The sequence below is a fragment of the Andrographis paniculata genome, unplaced genomic scaffold (assembly GCF_009805555.1).
Source record: "Andrographis paniculata isolate CXL003 unplaced genomic scaffold, ASM980555v1 Contig54END, whole genome shotgun sequence".
Lineage (NCBI taxonomy): Eukaryota > Viridiplantae > Streptophyta > Magnoliopsida > Lamiales > Acanthaceae > Andrographis > Andrographis paniculata.
The window spans coordinates 4,760,475-4,778,494 of NW_026137589.1; the positions used below are offsets into that span (position 1 = coordinate 4,760,475).

General features: G+C 37.1%; 4 protein-coding genes and 1 non-coding gene across 9 annotated transcripts; 2 read left to right on the top strand and 3 right to left on the bottom strand.

Moving 5' to 3' along the window:
• Positions 1-174: 174 nt before the first annotated feature.
• Positions 175-14,051, bottom strand: LOC127255911 (uncharacterized). Of its 2 annotated transcripts, XM_051281681.1 has the most exons (12): positions 13,498-14,051; positions 12,916-13,079; positions 12,265-12,342; positions 11,774-11,853; positions 11,551-11,635; positions 10,816-11,235; positions 10,602-10,709; positions 10,148-10,215; positions 9,978-10,065; positions 9,799-9,870; positions 9,661-9,714; positions 9,347-9,573 (listed from the first exon to the last, which is right to left on the bottom strand). In XM_051281681.1, the coding sequence occupies exons 1-12, from the start codon at positions 13,916-13,918 to the stop codon at positions 9,493-9,495; spliced, it is 1,719 nt and encodes a 572-aa protein (XP_051137638.1). In that variant the 5' UTR covers positions 13,919-14,051; the 3' UTR covers positions 9,347-9,492. The 2 variants fall into 2 exon arrangements, with proteins under 2 accessions (XP_051137640.1, XP_051137638.1); XM_051281683.1 differs by lacking the exons at positions 9,347-9,573; positions 9,661-9,714; positions 9,799-9,870 and adding an exon at positions 175-291.
• LOC127255910 (receptor-like protein EIX2) lies at positions 1,707-5,321 on the top strand. Its single transcript, XM_051281680.1, has 2 exons — positions 1,707-4,631; positions 4,747-5,321. Exon 1 carries the CDS (start codon positions 1,805-1,807, stop codon positions 4,628-4,630), a length of 2,826 nt encoding a protein of 941 aa, XP_051137637.1. The 5' UTR covers positions 1,707-1,804; the 3' UTR covers position 4,631; positions 4,747-5,321.
• On the top strand, positions 5,047-9,204 carry LOC127255564 (receptor-like protein EIX1). The gene is made up of 4 exons (XM_051281151.1): positions 5,047-5,173; positions 6,556-6,852; positions 7,178-8,222; positions 8,532-9,204. Exons 1-4 carry the CDS (start codon positions 5,074-5,076, stop codon positions 9,202-9,204), a joined length of 2,115 nt encoding a protein of 704 aa, XP_051137108.1. The 5' UTR covers positions 5,047-5,073.
• Positions 14,052-14,112: 61 nt separating the features above from the next.
• Positions 14,113-14,185, bottom strand: TRNAA-CGC (transfer RNA alanine (anticodon CGC)). The gene has a single exon. It is a non-coding gene; the product is annotated as a tRNA-Ala (tRNA).
• A 153-nt stretch (positions 14,186-14,338) lies between these two features.
• LOC127255443 (uncharacterized) lies at positions 14,339-17,908 on the bottom strand. 4 transcript variants are annotated; one of them, XM_051280963.1, is made up of 7 exons: positions 17,736-17,908; positions 17,016-17,082; positions 16,871-16,932; positions 16,698-16,787; positions 16,473-16,625; positions 14,956-15,013; positions 14,339-14,767 (listed from the first exon to the last, which is right to left on the bottom strand). In XM_051280963.1, the coding sequence occupies exons 3-7, from the start codon at positions 16,930-16,932 to the stop codon at positions 14,585-14,587; spliced, it is 546 nt and encodes a 181-aa protein (XP_051136920.1). In that variant the 5' UTR covers positions 17,016-17,082; positions 17,736-17,908; the 3' UTR covers positions 14,339-14,584. The 4 variants fall into 4 exon arrangements, with proteins under 4 accessions (XP_051136920.1, XP_051136919.1, XP_051136918.1 ...); XM_051280962.1 differs by having other exon boundaries at positions 17,728-17,908; XM_051280961.1 differs by having other exon boundaries at positions 16,473-16,612; positions 17,736-17,907.
• Positions 17,909-18,020: the final 112 nt, after the last annotated feature.

Genomic DNA, 18,020 nt, shown 5'->3' on the forward strand with positions numbered 1-18,020 from the left:
TGTGGTGTGTGGCCTTGAAAGTGAGACGAATAATTAATTGTCTTCTTTTGTAATAAAATTTGTACATTTATCTTGAAAGAGTTTCTATGTATTCATGAATGCTTGGAGCATGGCCAAGTATTGACGAGGAATTTCTTATTTCTGCAATTTGTACATGAAAAAAAGGAAAAAAGCATACATACATCAGAACTATGATATGACACAAAGAGATGGATAATATTGCATTGCTGGCTGCTCAGGTGCAGCAACATCCAAGTCCAATTCAACTTCAATCTCAATCATCGAAGATATCTGGAATTATTACGGATTAAGAAATAGTAATGTATTCTAGCATAGCTTTGAATCAAAGAAACAAATATATTTTTATATGTTCAGTAGTGTTTGTCGATCATGTACTCTGGCATAGCCTTTCATGAGTTCAATCCAATTCTTGAGTGAATTCTTCAGTCCTTGGCCTACCATTTTGACTCTGCTTCTTATATATAGCACTATACGAAAGGGTATATACAGTGAAAAACTTAAGAAGGTGGAACAGCTATTATTGAGAAAATTGCCATAAAGTTGATTGCGTACCAATATGAAGTTTCACCAACAGCATAAATTTTGATCTCCAACTGACACATGCGAGCAAGCATCCAAAGCTGTAGCTGATAATCAAATTGACCTCATTTTCGCCAGCCTTCTTCAACTCCTTGATTTAAATTGTTTATAACCTGACTACAATCGATGAATTTTTTCAAGAGGACCTATTTAGTTTTTTTTTTTTTTTTTTTTTCGATTTTGTATTTAAATAAAACCATTATTTATTTATTTTCTTTATTCTCATATTTCATTATCACATTCTTTTATTTTCATCTGTGGGCACAGAGAGACTCAACTTGAGTTGACCCCAGAGGTGTCAATTGGTATTTTGTGATTATGTTCATGTCTGATTGAACACAACACAAATTTTTTCAAGTCGGAGCTCAGATCAATTTGATTTAGTTTCATGTCATCCGAAATCCCAAACAAACCTGACACGAAATCCCAAACAAACCTGACACGAAACAGACTCGTAAACTTAAAAAAAAAAAAAAATACCTGAAAGATCTTCAAAATCAAAATTCACAAGTTGATGTTAACTTTTTTTTTTTATATAATTTACAAGAGATTTTGTGAAATTTATTTACGAATGTATTTTTTTCTGATTTTTCTATATATCTAAAGTATTAATATTTTATATCTTTATTACTACAGATTTTTTATTATTATTATTATACTTGTTGCATTTATTTAAACTTACATAATATTTTTATACACAAAATATTAATTATACATGCAATTGTGCTATACACTGTTTACAGGCTAGTACTAAAAATAATTAAATAGGATATTTGTACATGTTCAATATACTCGATACCATATGTTGCTAATCAATCCCTCAATGCTTGTGGTGTTTAATGGTTCGGTTGATTAGCCATGGAATGATCAATGGCGTGTGTTGACCCACAACACAAAAGGTTTCGTGGTTTAGTTTGTTTGCTCAACTCATGATTCAACAATTCAACATCAATCAATTAATCTTTTTGTATCTTAGTTAATGTATTCAAAGTGTAAAATCAGGAGTACAGAAATTTATGTGTGATTTTTTAACAGTAAATTATATACTAGAAGTATTGTTTTAAATGAAATATGATGTATTATATGAGGGGTCTACTTTTCTTATGTGTGCCTGCCACTGTATAAATACTGGTGAATCTTTCTTTGTTCATCATCTACTTTTCACTGTAAACATTTTGTATTCTGTTTAGTTTTATGTGTCTATATGAAGAAGATATCTTCTTGCTTTCTTCCCATTTATATTATATTGCTTGTTTCTGAGTTGTTTATTCTATGTGTTGCCAAAAATACATCAATTGGTTGTGTTGCAGCAGAGAGGAAAGCTCTTCTCAAGTTCAAATCAAGCCTTGATGATCCTTCGAATATTACACTCCCTTCATGGAGAGGCATTGATTGCTGCACATGGGAAGGTATTACTTGTGATGAGACTACAGGGTATGTTATCGAACTTCGTCTCAGTAATATGTTGAGTGCTGAAAGTGTTGATCCTTCTCTTCTTGGATTAAAGTATCTGAATTATTTGGACTTGAGTGGAAACGACTTCGGATCCAGAATTCCTGAGTTTTTAGGATCACTGAAGCAACTGCATTATCTTAATCTCTCGGAATCGGGCTTTGAAGGCACTGTCCCACGGCATCTTGGCAATCTCTCAAACCTGCACACCCTCGATCTCAGCGGTAATGATGGCTTGAGCTCCATTGATAACTCATGGCTTTGCAATCTGTCATCATTGGAGCGACTTGATTTGAGTCAAGTCGACCTTGGTACAAATAGAAATTTTGTCAAGGTACTCGACATGCTTCCTTCGTTATCAATATTGCGTTTGTCAGGCTGTTCGATGAACAACATTTCTTTGCCGAATTCCTGCATGAATTCGACATTCCTTTCACATGTCCAGTATTTGGATCTTAGTAGGAACTACATTTATGGAGAAACTCCTTGCTTTCTCCAAAATATGTCTTCGCTAAGGTTTCTTGATCTTTCATGGAATCATTATCATTCTTCGCCCATACATTTTGTTAGATTAAGGAACCTTGTTGATCTTAACCTTGCAAGAAACAATCTTGGCCATGCATCGGTTTGGATTTCCAAATTCATGTCTGGTAAATGCCACTTGGAATCACTGAATCTCGAAAATAATTACTTTTACGGGGAGATCTCAGGAGCTTTCAGTAACATTTCAGGATGTTCTAGTCAAAACTTACGGAATCTAAATTTGGCAATCAACAAACTCAGTGGTCAAATTCCAGAATCTCTTGGGAATTTGTCACGCTTAAGAGATTTGAATATGGTGCTAAACAAGTTAGTTGGCCCCATTCCATCATCCTTCGAAAATTTGAAGTCATTGAGAGTGTTGATTCTTTCTGGTAATCAATTAAGTGGTGAAATTCCAATTTCTTTGGGGCAACTATCAAATCTCGAGACCTTGGTCATTTCAAACAATTCATTCAATGGAACAATTTCTGAGGTTCACTTTGACAAGCTCTCGAAATTAAAAGAGCTTTATGTATCCTCAAACTTGATCGATTTTAAGTTTGGACAAGACTGGGTGCCCTCTTTTCAATTAAAGTATCTCGACATGGGATCTTCCAACATTGGAGGTCAGATTCCACCATGGATTCAATCCCAGAAAGCTCTGACTCAGCTAGATTTATCCAATTGCAGCATCTCAGGAACTCTCCCACAGTGGCTTGGCAACATGAATTTGACGTCGTTGGACCTATCTAAGAACCATATATATGGAACAATTCCAATGCTTTCTTCTAGTTTGAGGTCCTTGGATCTTTCAGATAACATAATTATTCATCTTCCAAGCAACATTGATCATAGACTACCTTCTTTAAACATTTTATTATTGGGCCGTAACTCCATCAATGGTTCATTGCCTGAATCATTGTGCAATATGAGGTATTTGATTGTTTTAGAGCTCTCCAGAAATGGTTTCTCGGGCAATGTGGCAGATTGTTGGCAAAACAGTTCTTTAGGGATTTTGGATTTGTCATCCAATGAGCTTTCAGGCATAATCCCGAAATCTATTGGAGTTGGTGGCTCCTTGTCATGGCTGCGCTTGAGCAACAACAGCTTTACAGGACAGATTCCCTCCACTTTGCAGAATTGTACTGGTTTACAAGGGCTAGATGTTGGAGAAAATATGTTATCGGGTAAAATACCTGAATGGATTGGAAACAACTTGCTTGATCTGACAATTCTTAGACTAAGGAATAATCAATTTCAAGGGGTGATACCTCATGCGCTTTGTCATGCTTCTCGGCTTCAAATTCTAGACATTGGAAACAACAACTTGACTGGGTACATCCCGCATTGTGTTGGAAATTTCTCAGGCATGATACATGTACAGATTCTAGATTATCCTTTTAGAGATGTCATACATCAAGTGTTGAAAGGATTAGAGATGGAGTACTACATTAATGGTCTGTCAGCTGTTGTTAATTTTGATCTTTCTTGCAACAATCTTGTTGGGCAAATTCCTTCAGAGCTGATGGGCCTTCGCAGCTTACGTGGTCTCAATTTGTCACATAATTCCTTGGGTAGAGAAATTCCATCAAATATTGGAGACTTCACATTTCTAGAATCTCTTGATCTTTCCAACAACAATTTGGTCGGAAGAATTCCCAGCAATCTATCGAATCTATATTTTTTGAGTCGCCTGAACTTGTCCAATAATAATCTGTCTGGACCAATTCCCACCGGAAATCAACTGCAAACTCTCAATGACCCCTCAATTTATGATGGAAATCCCCAACTCTGTGGAGCTCCCCTGCTGAAGGCATGTCCTGGCGCTGAAACACCAAAGGACTCCAAAAGTGAAAATGATGCTGCAGATGATGGAGATTCAGTGGATAAAATATGGTTTAGTGCATTTGTTGTAGGTGGATTTGGCACTGGATTTTGGGGGTTCGTTGGATTGTTGGTCTTCAAAAGGAGTTTCAGACAGGCTTATTTTCGTTTTACAGAAGAGATGGGCAGCAAGATACTTCTTGCTGCAGCCTTTTTTGTTCGGAGATTCTAAGGTAAGTGACATATATATATAATGTTTTTTCTTTATTGTGGTTTCTTTTTTGTTTTTTTCCTTAACATTTAAGTAATTTGATGTTTTAATTTTGCATTGTGTTGTGTTGGCTTTAGCTCGAAGAACCTGAGACAAACAAGAAAAAAAAAAGTATACACACATCAACTTGCCCCGACTACTTGTCTTAATATCTGCACAGAATCAGAATTGAGAAGTCTTTCAGCTTCATCATTTGGCTCGGCTTGCAATCTCACTCTGCAGTGACACAAGAACGAGAGTCAATCATATGTAAGCCGAATGAGTTAGTGATAGAATTAAGGAGAAGGTAGATGTAATATGCCTCTTCGAGATTCTCAATTTCCATTATTTGCTCGATTTGTTCTGCAACATTTTCCTGCAAGAATTATTAAGCACATCAGAACCATACTACATGACACAATGAGATGGAGTGTACGGCATTGCTTGCTGCTTCAGCTGCGGCAACATCCAAGTCCAGTTCAACTTCAATCTCAATTATCGAGGATATCTGGGAATCGTTCTGGAGTAAGTAAATAAATCATAATGTATTCAAGCATAGCTTTAAATCGAAGAAACTGATATGTTTTTATATTTTCAATTAGCGTTTGTCGATTATGTACTCTGGCATAGCTTTCGATAACTTCAATTTGATTCTTGAGTGGATTATCCAGTCCTTGGCGTACAATTTTGACTCTGCTTCTTCTAGCACTATACAAAAAGTTATATAAAGCAAACAACTTAGGAAGGCTGGAACAGCTCTTATTGAGTTACTTAGCCATAAAATTGAATGCATACCGATATGAAGATTCACCACACATAAATTTTGATCGATCTCTGACTGACACGTGCAAGCAAGCATCCAAACCTGTAGTTAATAAACAAATAGAACATATTTCGGCTTCTTCAACTCCTTGATATGAGTCTGAAGAACAAAAAATCATGTTAATTAAATAGCTTCATTCAGGAAACTTTTAATACCCGAAATAAACCATTCATAACTCTCATACTTATTAGTGTTTCCTTTGTGTATATTGTAATGGAGCGCTGAAGGATTTGTAAACAGTGTTCTTTAGTCATGTTAGACTCCAAAAAACCATTCTCAGGACTTCATCAGCTCATTTACTGAATAGCATCTGCCTTCTCGGGCAGGGGATATACGAATAAAATATGATCTTCACGAATAGTTGTCATAAGGAAATGAGTTTTCTTGCCATGAATCTTTTGTCTTCGATCAAGGCCAGAAGAAAAATAACAGCACATGATGCCCATCCATGATCAAAACAAGAGTTTTGTGAGTCCTTACAATGTCATAGTGGAGCAAAAATCTTCTGATTGATCCATGGTATAGAGATCTACCCAAGTCTCCATCGATTACCGCTTGCAATATAATTCTTAAAGTTTGTCCTAAATGATTGTTTGTTATATTAACTAATTAATATAGATGTTAGTGTACTTATATGTGAAAAATATTTTTCAATCTTGAATGGAGATTATAAAATCTTGAAGCCTTTATTTTCCTTTTTATCTCAATTTAATGAAAAGTATCAAGTGGTAATGGTAGAAGGATCAGATATTGTTGATGAATTGAATGCTTGTTGAATTTTTATGGTGTTCCAAGTTGTCAGGCTTTGTTTACTCAATCTGTCCTATTAAATGAATTAAAATGGGTGGCATGTTGAAAGTTTGCAATGAAGAAACATTGGATGTGAAAGAACTTCATTGAAGTTATGTGCCACTCCATATATAAAGATTAGTCTTTCCTTGTTCATCACCATGTTTTAAGTCTATGTGTCGATATGAAGAAGATATCTGCTTGCTTTCTTGATCTCTTTTCTATTGTATTGCCTTTTTTTCGGAGTTGTGGATTTTATGTGTTGCTAAAAATACATCAATTGGTTGCGTTGCAGCAGAGAGGAAAGCTCTTCTCAAGTTCAAGTCAAGCCTTGTTGATCCTTCAAATAAACTCTCTTCGTGGAGGGGCATCGATTGCTGCACATGGGAAGGTATTACATGTGATGAGATTACAGGGTATGTTGTCAAACTTCATATCAGATGTGTGTTGTTTAGCCATTGCTTAACTAGTGAAAGCTTAGATCCTTCTCTACTTGATTTAAAGTATCTGAATTCTTTGGACTTGAGTGGGAACAACTTCCAATCCAGTATGATTCCTGAGTTTTTAGGATCGATGAAGCAACTGCATTATCGCCGACTTTAAAGGTGTTGTCCCACAGCATCTTGGCGATCTCTCAAACCTGCACACACTTGATCTCAGCGATAATGACGGCTTGAGCTCCACTGATAACACATGGCTTTGCAATCTCTCATCATTGGAGCATCTTGATTTGAGTCAGATCAACCTTAGTACAAATATAAATTTTGTCAACGTACTCAGCATGCTTCCTTCGTTATCGATGTTGAGTTTGTCCAGCTGTTCACTTGACAACATTTCTTTGCCCAATTCCTGCATAAATTCAACATTCCTTTCACATGACGAATACTTGGATCTTAGTTGGAACTCGATTTATGGAGAAACTCCTTGCTTTCTGCAAAACATGACATCTCTAAGGTTTCTTGATCTCTCACATAATCAATATAGTTCTTGGTCCACACATGTTATTAGATTGAGGCACCTTGTTGATCTCAACCTTGAAATGAACAATTTTGACCATGCATCCTATTGGATTTCCAAATTCATGTCTAGTTATTGCCACTTGGAGTCATTGGATCTTGGGAGTAATCACTTCCACGGAGAAATCTCGGGAGCTTTCAAGAACATTTCAAGGTGTTCGACTCAAAACTTAAAGTATCTAAACTTGGCTGGTAACCATTTTAATGGTGAATTACCTAAAGAGTTGGACAAAGTGAAAAGAATAAGATACCTTGGCCTTGGCAATTCAAATATAAGCGGTCGAATTCCAGAATCTCTTGGAAAATTGTCATGCTTAAGATATTTATTTATGGGACGAAACATGTTAGTTGGCCCCATCCCATCATCCTTCGAAAATTTGAAGAAATTGAGAGTGTTGGATCTTTCTGGTAATGGATTAAGTGGAAATGTTCCATTTATTTTAGGACAACTATCAAATCTCAAGAGTTTTGACATTTCATACAACTTTTTCAATGGAACAATTTCTGAGGTTCACTTTGCAAAGCTCTCGAAATTAGAAAGCCTCCATGTATCCAACAACTTGATCAATTTTAAGTTTGGATACAGCTGGGTGCCCCCTTTTCAGTTGCAGTCTCTCAAAATATTTTCCAACAATGGAGGTCAGATTCCGCCATGGCGTCAATACCAGAAGGTGTTGGATGCCGTTGATTTAAACAGCTGCGGCATTTCAGGAACTCTCCCAAAGTGGCTTGGCAACATGAATTTGGAGCTGTTGGATCTATCTAACAACCATATATATGGAACAATTCCAAAGCTTTCTTCCAACTTGACATCCTTAGATCTTTCGGATAACATACTAAATCACCTTCCGAGCAACATTGATCGTCTGGTACCTTCCCTAGAAAGTTTATACTTGACACGTAACTCCATCAATGGTTCACTGCCTGATTCATTGTGCAATATGAGGTATTTGAGTGTTTTATCTCTCTCCAAGAATGGTTTTCTCTGGAAATGTGGCAGATTGTTGGCAAAAAATGGATCGTTTACAACTTTTGGATTTGGCATCCAATGAGTTTTCAAGCGTAATTCCAGAGTCTATTGGAGTTGCTCGCTCCTTGTTATGGCTGCGCTTGAACAACAATAGTTTTACAGGACGAATTCCTTCCACTTTGCAGAATTGTACTAATTTACATGTTTGGATGTCGGACAAAATACGTTGTCTGGAAAAATACCCGAATGGATTGGAAACGATCTGCAGTATCTGAAAATTCTTAGGCTAAGGGATAACCATTTTCAAGGAGCTATACCTCCTGCACTTTGTCGAGCTTCTCAGATTCAAATTCTAGACCTGGGAAAAAACAACTTGACTGGGTACATCCCACATTGTGTCGGAAATTTCTCAGGCATAACTAAAGAGGATGCAGAGGTTCTAGAATATTTCCCGAAAGATGTCATAGATCAAGTATTGAAAGGAACAGATATGGAGTACTACACTGACCGTGGACTAGAAGTTGTCAATTTTTATCTTTCTTACAACAATCTTGTTGGGGAAATTCCTTCAGAGTTGACGGGCCTTGACAACTTACTTGGTCTCAACTTGTCACATAATTCTTTGGATAGAGAGATTCCATCGATGATTGGAAACTTGACATCGCTAGAATCTCTTGATCTTTCCAACAACAATTTGGTCAGGAGAATCCCCAGCAGTCTATCGAATCTACATTTTTTGAGCCGCATGAACTTGTCCAACAATAATCTGTCTGGACCGATCCCCACTGGAAATCAACTGCAAACTCTGGATGAACCTTCAATTTATGACTGCAATCCCCAACTATGTGGAGATCCCCTGCTGAAGAGATGTCCTGCAAAGAACCACCAAAGGACTTCAATCCTGAAAATGATGATGGAGATTCACGGGATAAAATATGGTTTAGTGCATTTGTTGTAGGTGGATTTGGCACTGGATTTTGGGGTTTCGTTGGATTGTTGATCTTCAAAAGGAGTTTCAGGCAGGCTTACTATCGTTTTGTGGAAGAGATGGGCAGCAGGATACTTCTTGCCGGGGCCTTATTTGCTCGGAGATTCTCAGGTAAGTGACACAGACACACACACACATATATATATAATGTATTTCCCTTTAGCTTAACGCAAAGGGTTACGGAATGCTTGGAGCATGGCCATGTATTGTATGGGAAATTCTGCTAGCAAAAAACATAGATACATCGACTAGACCCGACTACTTGTCTAATATCTGCACAGGCTCGGAGTTGAGAAGTCTCTCGGCTTCATCATTTGCCTCGGCTTGCAATCTCCATCGCTGCAGTGACACAAAAATGAGAAGTCAGAAATATATGTAAGTTTAATGAGCAAGTGAATGAATGGGATTATAGATGTAATGATATGCCTCTTCGAGATTCTCGATTTCCATTATTTGCTCGATTTGTTCTGCAATATTTTCCTGCAAGAATTATTACAGAGGAGGGGTGTATAAAATTTAAGCACATTAGATCCATGCTAAATGACACAATGAGATGGAGCTTACAGCATTGCTGGCTGCTTCAGCTGCGGCAACATCCAAGTCCAATTCAACTTCAATCTCAATCATCGAAGATATCTGAGAATCATTACGGATAACTAAATAATAATGTATTATAGCATAGCTTTAAATCAAAGAAACTAATATATTTTTATATTTTCAAGTAGTGTTTGTCGATTATGTACTCTGGCATAGCTTTCCATGAGTTCGATTCGATTCTTGAGTGAATTCTCCAGTCCTTGACGTACCATTTTGACTCTACTTCTTCTCGCACTGTACAAAAAGCTTATTAAAGTTAAAAGGTAACGAAGGTTGAAACAGCTCTTATTGAGTTGCTATAAAGTTGAATGCAGACCGATATGAAGGTTCACCAACAGCATAAATTTTGTTCTCCAACTGACACATGCGAGCAAGCATCCAAACCTGTAGATAACAAATTAAACTTTTAATCATTTGGTATGACAACGCGGTTAAGAATCATGGACTCAAATAGAACCATAAACAAAGAACTGAAAAACAATTATGCCAAAATCAAAATTTCTAACAAAGAACTTCAGTGATGGAACAATTTATACTGACAAAGTGCTTAGGTGTGTTAACCAAAAATGAGCAGATATACTGTTGCCTTAACAGTTGTAAAAGCTTGCAGTGAATTCCTACAAATTCTACGAGCATTGGAAAGTGAAAGGTGAAAGGAGGATGAGATAGTGTGTTAAGTCACTCGGAACTTTAAAAGGAAGAACAACAAACCAAAGTAATGTAATTTAATGGTAAATGGTGCTAAAAATATGACCATCTCAGGAAAAGACCTCATTTTCGGCAGCCTTCTTCAACTCCTTGATACGAGTCTGAAGTACATCATACTGAGACAAGAGCTGCTGCCTTATGGATGTTATATCGACTGATCTCTGAGGAAGCTGCTTTTCAAACAACCAAGATTCAACACATTTATAAAAATAAGAACTGTATGAAATTAAAAGGATAATCAATTTATAGCATAGACTATATAAGTAAGAAACCTGCCTTGTTGAGTTGAGGGAGAATAATACTGTTAAAAGTAACACCAAGAGCAAGTGAAGAAACTGATGTAAGTGCAATTAACTGGGGCAGGCTAGGATCGAGCAATCCGGAGGCAGCATCACCAGTCGCAAACAGTAAAAGAACAGGTAATAAGACAGACGGACTCAACATGGTTTTGCCGGCCTCTTTAGAGGGAGCTCTTAGTAATCGAGACTCTCGGCCATCCTTATGATTTGTCAGGGACATGGGCTCCCCGGGATAGAAATTGGGAGTTCTAGGACTCAACTTTAAAGGTCCGACCTCCTTCTGTACACTTGATGGAGCTGCTGCAGCAACAGTCACTCTTTCTCCTTCCTGGGCAGGGAGATCAACTGTTTCAGTGGCAAACCTGTGAGTTCTTGCCATGCCAGATGGAGTTTCCACCTACAAAGACGAAGACCAGTTGATATATAATTACAATGAAAAGAGATGCAGAAAAACCAATAAAAAATATGAACCAATCTCTCTCATACAGCAGAGAGAGATTAACATTATGGATACATGTCACACAATTGCGCAACCCAACTTAAAAGAACGCTTCAAATTTTTTAAATTGGCTGATCCAGGTAATCCTCCTTAAAGGATGATTTGATCTCAAAAAAATGAAAATAAAAATTAAGAGTTAGCATTCAATCTCCCAGAAGTATAAACAATATTAAATAATTTAAAGAATTCATGCATAAATGTAGAAGTGCATACCACAATAGAGTGAACTGCAGCTGGAATGTTTTGTTTCATTATTTGCAAGAGTTGTAGCCCTCTTTTCCATGCAGGAACATCCATGCTGCGTTCGGCAGGAGGAAATCCTTAGCACAAGTGAGTATCCCAGATCAATTTCACTTGTACTCTTTTTTAAATCAAACTAAAATTATAATTATAAAGAGAAAGCATTTTTTTGTACAAAAGCTGGGAAGTAACATACCTGATTTCTTCTGATTCTATGGAATAGATATTGCCTGAGACTAGTTCATACTGGTAGCGGCACCTTGAGCATGATACAAGCTGCTTAAATCATTTCCCATGTTCATAAATAAAGTAAAAATCACGACGACAACTTGAATCGGTAAATGATTGCTTCTTGTTAGAAATAATAAATACAATGATGTTTTGAAGCAGCCAATAACATAGAGCTCTTTAGAGTGAGATAAATACAGAATTTAACAACCCTAACCATCATCTACAAACCATATACTTGAAACAGAGGCAGGGACCAGAAATTCCTTTTAACATACTAAAAGACTATAGAAACGATGGATAAGGGTATGTATACAAATGTATTAGAAACCCATAGTAACAGTTACGGCTAAAGAACTTTGTAGATGCATCTAGAAGGTCAAAGATACCTCAAAAAAACAGTACATGTGTGTCATATATATGAATACTGACTAGAAGATTTGGGTTGAAAGCACGTGCCTGAATGCCTTGATGTGGTTGGGCAACTGCAATAGCAATCATACAACTCGGACATCTCACAACCTTACCAAAAGGAACCTGCAAACTGATCTTTATCATTTATGGCTTAAATAACCAAGCTTTAAGGCATGAAAATGAAATATATACCTACTCAAAAAAACAACGTACAGATCTTTAAATGGGTGAACAGAGATGTATTATATGTTTGAACAAAATTGATGAGATACCTGAAGTCCTGAACAAATAATCATGTTAACTATCATCTGATGAAATGCACTCCTTAAGATATCAATATGAACAAACTTATCTAAAACTCAACTTAAAAGATATTAGTGCAAAAGGAAAAAAATAATTAATAATGTGTAAGTCATTCATATCATCATCTTTGGATAGCATAAGTTGCATGCAATAATATAGTGAGGACTATGTAGATCATCACATTATCAAATCAAAATAATAGCTTGTATGGGATTAAAACACCTCATTTCATTCCTGCAACAACGCTAGAAAGACACAAATAACAAGATCTAATGCCACACTACATTCAAGCATCTCCACTGGATTCCATTTGAATTCTAAAAAGATGATTTTAAGTTATTAAGCCATCAAACTAAATTGAATGGTTAGAAAATATAACTAAATCACATATACCTCTTCACCAGGAGACACTCCCACTCGGCAAACACAGTCAATCATTCTAAGGGCATCTGAAACCCTTAAAGAGGCTGCAAGATCCCTGACAAGTAACGTATATGTATCCACATCTGGCCTTGACCACTTCCATCTCTCAATTGATGTAGAATTCTCAATCGAACCTGGATCATAAGTGAAGGTTTCAAAACCATATAGCAAGCAATTTAAGAGAGCAAAAAACAATATATCAATAACCAAATGTCCATGTAGCTAAACCTAAAAACAAAAACCATTCATCGTTGTAGAAGCAGTCATTTGTCACCATAAAAATATTCATTATATTATCAGAACCCTTTTGGAATATTCTACCATTACATGCATTGTCAAAAATCCAAATAAGAAGCATTGGATAGACCAACTTATTAAATGTAATGCAGATCAAAAACTTAATAATTTACCGAACCGTTCATGCAATAGAACATTGCAAAGAATCATAAACAACTTAAATCCAATAAGTTAAGCATTGTTTGTAACATCTCATATTCCATCTAACACATGATAAACAAGAGCAAACAATACTAATATTCTCAAATTGTATACCAGAGTCGAAGCTTGAGCGCATGGCGGAGAATACCGAGAGAGCCAACTCAGCATTGCCACGATAAAGCGCAGCCGAGATAATCAAACGGCAATCCGAAGCACTCACCACTCCGCCACTCCTCCCGCGCTCCCGGCCAATCAAATCCAACACCTCTGACGCATCTTTGGCCGCGGAAATCAGAGAGATAAGCTCTTCATCCAAAAGCTCTGAAGGCAACTTCCTCTCCTCAGACGACGACGACACCTGATTATTCGCGGCCGACACAAAATTCCTCGAAATCGGAAAACCTGACGACGTGGATTGATGGCTTCTCTCATAAGAAAGGAAGAAGCAATAAAAATTACGCCGGGAACGGCAGCAAAGGGGGAGACGGAGCGCAGGTAAAGAGGCGGCAGAGCAGCAGCACAATTGAAGATTCATGTATATAAAATAAACTCAATGGAATATGCAGAAGCATGAATGGCGGGACGTTACAGTGGCGGAGAGTGATCGGCAATGGCAGTGGTGAACCCAAAGTAGGATGAGGAACGAGAGGCCGCGGAGAAGACAAGACTGCCCATCATCATAAAAATCACAACTTTCAAAAAAATTAAAAAAATAAAAGAAATTGGAGGTGGAGGTGCGGGGAATCGAACCCCGTGCCTCTCGCATGCGAAGCGAGCGCTCTACCATATGAGCTACACCCCCTTGTTTGTTTTTTATTTTAAATTATTAATTAAATAATTTATAATGATATTATCAATTAATACTGCTTCACTTAGATCATAGAAAATGTGGCAAACTATACCTAGACAGCCTAAGACTGAAAATTAAGATTGAAATGGGAACAAAACTGCTAAATTATCAAATAAATGGTTTTGGGCCTTAATAAACCAAGCATTAAAATGAACTTTTCAATGTAGCAAACAAAGCAAAGGGAAACTCACTCTAGAAAAGATTCAAACCACGATAATCTTCTGTACAATGCATTTCTGAAACAAACTATCATCATTGCAGAAGAAAATTAAGAACCTGCCGAGTGACGGGGCAGGATCGCAATCGACTAATACAAGCACATTAGATCGGCAGCAGAAGTGGGAAATAGAATTATATCTGATGACGATGATTTCTTGCCCATGGTAATCTCGGCTGGCCGCCCACGTTTCGTCTGGATCCTGTGTTCTGTTGAGAGATGGCAGCCTTCATTCTTTGCTCCTTCATGTTGGCGAAGAGGGCGTCTAAAGTTTGAGGCTTCTGCTTCGGCATTGAATTGGCTTGTTGAAATGGTTTCTGCACAATAGAACATTGAAGCATTTGAATACAGCAAGATAGTACAATTGCCATATAAGGTTCGAAAACAAACAAAATTGCTACGCCCTTTCTCATGTCCAATGTCCAAAATGAAATATAGATTGAATGCATATAGAGAAATCAGTTCAATCATCAATTAAATCATTACTAAACAAAAAGAATGCTACCTTCAAGGTTGAGCCACCTCCATTTGCAACGAACTTCTGCACAACTGGGCCACCAACCCTGCAAGAATGTAACAAATAGAAATTGTAGATACAGATTTGAATTGTTAATCAAAACATTGCTGACCCAAGGCACCAAAAGTTGGAATAATGATATTGCTGGCGCAAGCACCCTGTGTGTCATACAGCTCCAATCTCACCATCTCTCCTATTCAATCTTGCAGTGGGCAGTTGAAGGCAAATAAAAACATACCAGAACCAAAGTCGTATCACATTATTGAGTTATGTAGAGGAACACCGGAACAACAATTAGAGGAACACCCTCCATTAAGAAGTGCATAAGTCATCCTTATCCTACAACTGAACGTACATACTGGAACTATTTAACTCTGGATAAGTAAATCACTCGAACTCATGCCAGACTTTGATTACAGGAGAAATGGCCTCTGCTATCAGATCGGTCTCAAGAAAAAAAACTAAGCATGCTAGCAAGCAAGGTGGATCAGTAAAGAAGCTGACATTTACTCCCTTCAATCACTACAATGCCATCCTTTTCATGATTCCAAAGCTCAGAGAGCACTACATTCATGTCGACCATAAACGACCACATCAAACATAAATGTTAATCCAAGAACCACAACAGCAATCCAAATGATCCACCCTTCAACACACCCCAAATAGGAAACAGGATGAACAAGATTAACACAAAAGTAGTTGGTCAGATGCTGAAGATGAAAATCTTCCCCTAGGGTCTTCATCATCTTCATCTTCATCTTGCCAAAGTTATTATGTGGCAGAAGAAATAATTGGCACAACCAGAAGAAGCAACTATCAGAAAGTCCATCCAATAGATTATTACACCTTCACATAAGGTATTTTTCAAGAAAATTGCAATTAGCAAAGATCTTCCATTTTAACACTTCATAACTTTTGAAATGATGCATCAGAAAATAGCACTGCATATAATACTTGAGATCTATTTTCCTTGGACCAACAAACAGCACAATGCACCAACACAACCAGTAACATCAGCATGGAATACTTGGGCTTCACTTCCTCGGAACCATAAACCAAACTGATGTACCACTACAGCTAGTATAAGTTGCCTTAGCCATCTTGGTTCACTGTTTTAACTCCCAAAACTTAAGCTCCACTCATTGAGTAGAAAAAAATTATCTTGGCGTGAACAAAACTCAACTGTAATTCCGAACTTCCTACATGCATGCATCGGATATGAAAGCCCAGGAGGAGAGAAGGAATATCCTTTTAACCTCAGAAGCACCTCCACATTCCCTCCCCCACAACTAAATGTTACTGAACAACCATATGCTTGTAGAAATAGACAAGCAGAGGCACATGTCAAAGTGTACAAAAGACCACTTAATTACCTGCACAAAAACAGAGTAACTTACATTCAATACCATCTTGAAAGCAAGATACTAATATTGACTAAATTTCACCACCAGAAATAGTTTCAGGATCAAATGAAATAATAGTAACAAAAAAATGACATTAAGCACCTTGGTTTATTTGGATTGAATGCTTTATTTCTGCTAAAAGCTCTGTTGCGAAGAGGAGCAACAGCTGCCTTTCTAGCAGCTTCAGTTGCCACAGGAAACTGATTTCCCTGAAAGTTAGACCTTCTTTGTGCAAGAGCTCCCTGACAAAAGATCCTAAATAAATCATACCAAAGAAGGTGATGAAAACAGAACTTCCATACATAATTCAAGATTTCTGCAGTATACCTGTCTAAGAGATGATCTGGTGTCCATAAACCTTCGAGCTTTAGAAAATTTATCTTGAGCAACATTGTTCCCAAATTTCTGACCCCGATTCTGCAAAGATACATTTCAAGTTATTATTGTAAAGATGTTCTAAAATGGATATCAAGAGCTCGAATCAGAAGAGGGCATCTTACAGAAACTCTTTGATTCTTAGGCTTCTTGGTGTCTTTAGTCTTTGACATTTTAATGATGTCATCTGCAAAAGGAAAACAGCATATTTATCATAAAGAAGTGCTCTGGTATTAAGGGAAATAAGTACAGCGTTTTTAAGAGGCATACCTAAAGTCATGTCCATCTTCTTCTCAGTTAGAGCAATTGCTTCAGTTGTCAAAGGTTTAGCTGCCATCTGTAAGAGAAGAAAGCAAATCTATTGATGATATCCAAAGTAATTCCTTTAAAAACTTGAAACCAAAAAATTTATAGTCAAACGAACAAACAAGTTCCCATAGGAAAGGAGGCAACAGAGATATTTTTTTCAAAGACATTACTTAATTTATCCTTCCATGGCTATATTTGTCACTAGAAATTATTGGAAAGCACCCCAAAAAGGCATACGACTAATTCATGGCTTACAGGAAATAACAAAAAGAAAAAAGAAGTTGTTAGAAGCGATCTTGATGCTCCTAAATATCAAACGAAGAGAAAACGTTCGTAAAAAACACAAGGAATCAATTTCTTTTCCAACTTCGGAAAGCAACGAGATTGTACGAGATGAACCTAATGTTACGATTTCCCAAAAAAATAAAAACTCAAATCCTTGCAATCACCAGAAAAACAGCAACGACACAACTTCCTATTCAAAAAATCCATTCCTTATCCGACAACAATAAAAAAATTACAGAACTCAAAAGCTCCACTCCACATCTATCATCCAAACCCTAAACATAATACGCTAAGCACAGAAATCGCAACTAATAACCGCGATAGAATATGATATCCAAGATCCAAATTAACTCCAACATCCACAAAGCATCCAGAACACAAAACGTACCTCCTTACCGAATGATCGAAGAAGATGCTGAGCCTCGGAAGGAAACGATGGGAAAACCCTAGGGTTAGGGTTTGCAGAGAGATCCAACAGAAACTACCCCGCGGAGCGAAAAAAAATATCTCCAATATTGAACTGCAGAAAGAGGCGAGAGAGGCGGTGGGAAATTAATACTGGGGAAAGACTAATATTTACATATATATATAGCGATTGGCGGACGCGTTTCGTAAATTACAAATAAGTCGCATTTCTTACTAATGCGATTTTAATTTGCGTGTGTATTTTCAAACACCAAA

Bases quoted from the DNA above. Each gene is read 5' to 3' on its own strand.
- LOC127255910 (XM_051281680.1), top strand. From the start codon at position 1,805: ATGAAGAAGATATCTTCTTGCTTTCTTCCCATTTATATTATATTGCTT.
- LOC127255564 (XM_051281151.1), top strand. From the start codon at position 5,074: ATGGAGTGTACGGCATTGCTTGCTGCTTCAGCTGCGGCAACATCCAAG. The intron at 5,174-6,555 runs GTAAGTAAATAA...GTTGCGTTGCAG, and splicing joins TATCTGGGAATCGTTCTGGA to CAGAGAGGAAAGCTCTTCTC. The intron at 6,853-7,177 runs GCCGACTTTAAA...CGATTTATGGAG, and splicing joins GATGAAGCAACTGCATTATC to AAACTCCTTGCTTTCTGCAA.
- LOC127255911 (XM_051281681.1), bottom strand. From the start codon at position 13,918: ATGAATCTTCAATTGTGCTGCTGCTCTGCCGCCTCTTTACCTGCGCTC. The intron at 10,216-10,601 runs GTCTTTTCCTGA...TGTTATCTACAG, and splicing joins AGAAGGCTGCCGAAAATGAG to GTTTGGATGCTTGCTCGCAT. The intron at 9,715-9,798 runs GTAAGCTCCATC...TAATTCTTGCAG, and splicing joins CTGAAGCAGCCAGCAATGCT to GAAAATATTGCAGAACAAAT.
- LOC127255443 (XM_051280961.1), bottom strand. From the start codon at position 17,082: ATGGCAGCTAAACCTTTGACAACTGAAGCAATTGCTCTAACTGAGAAG. The intron at 16,788-16,870 runs GTAAGATGCCCT...GTATCTTTGCAG, and splicing joins CTAAGAATCAAAGAGTTTCT to AATCGGGGTCAGAAATTTGG. The intron at 16,613-16,697 runs GTATACTGCAGA...ATCTTTTGTCAG, and splicing joins CCAGATCATCTCTTAGACAG to GGAGCTCTTGCACAAAGAAG.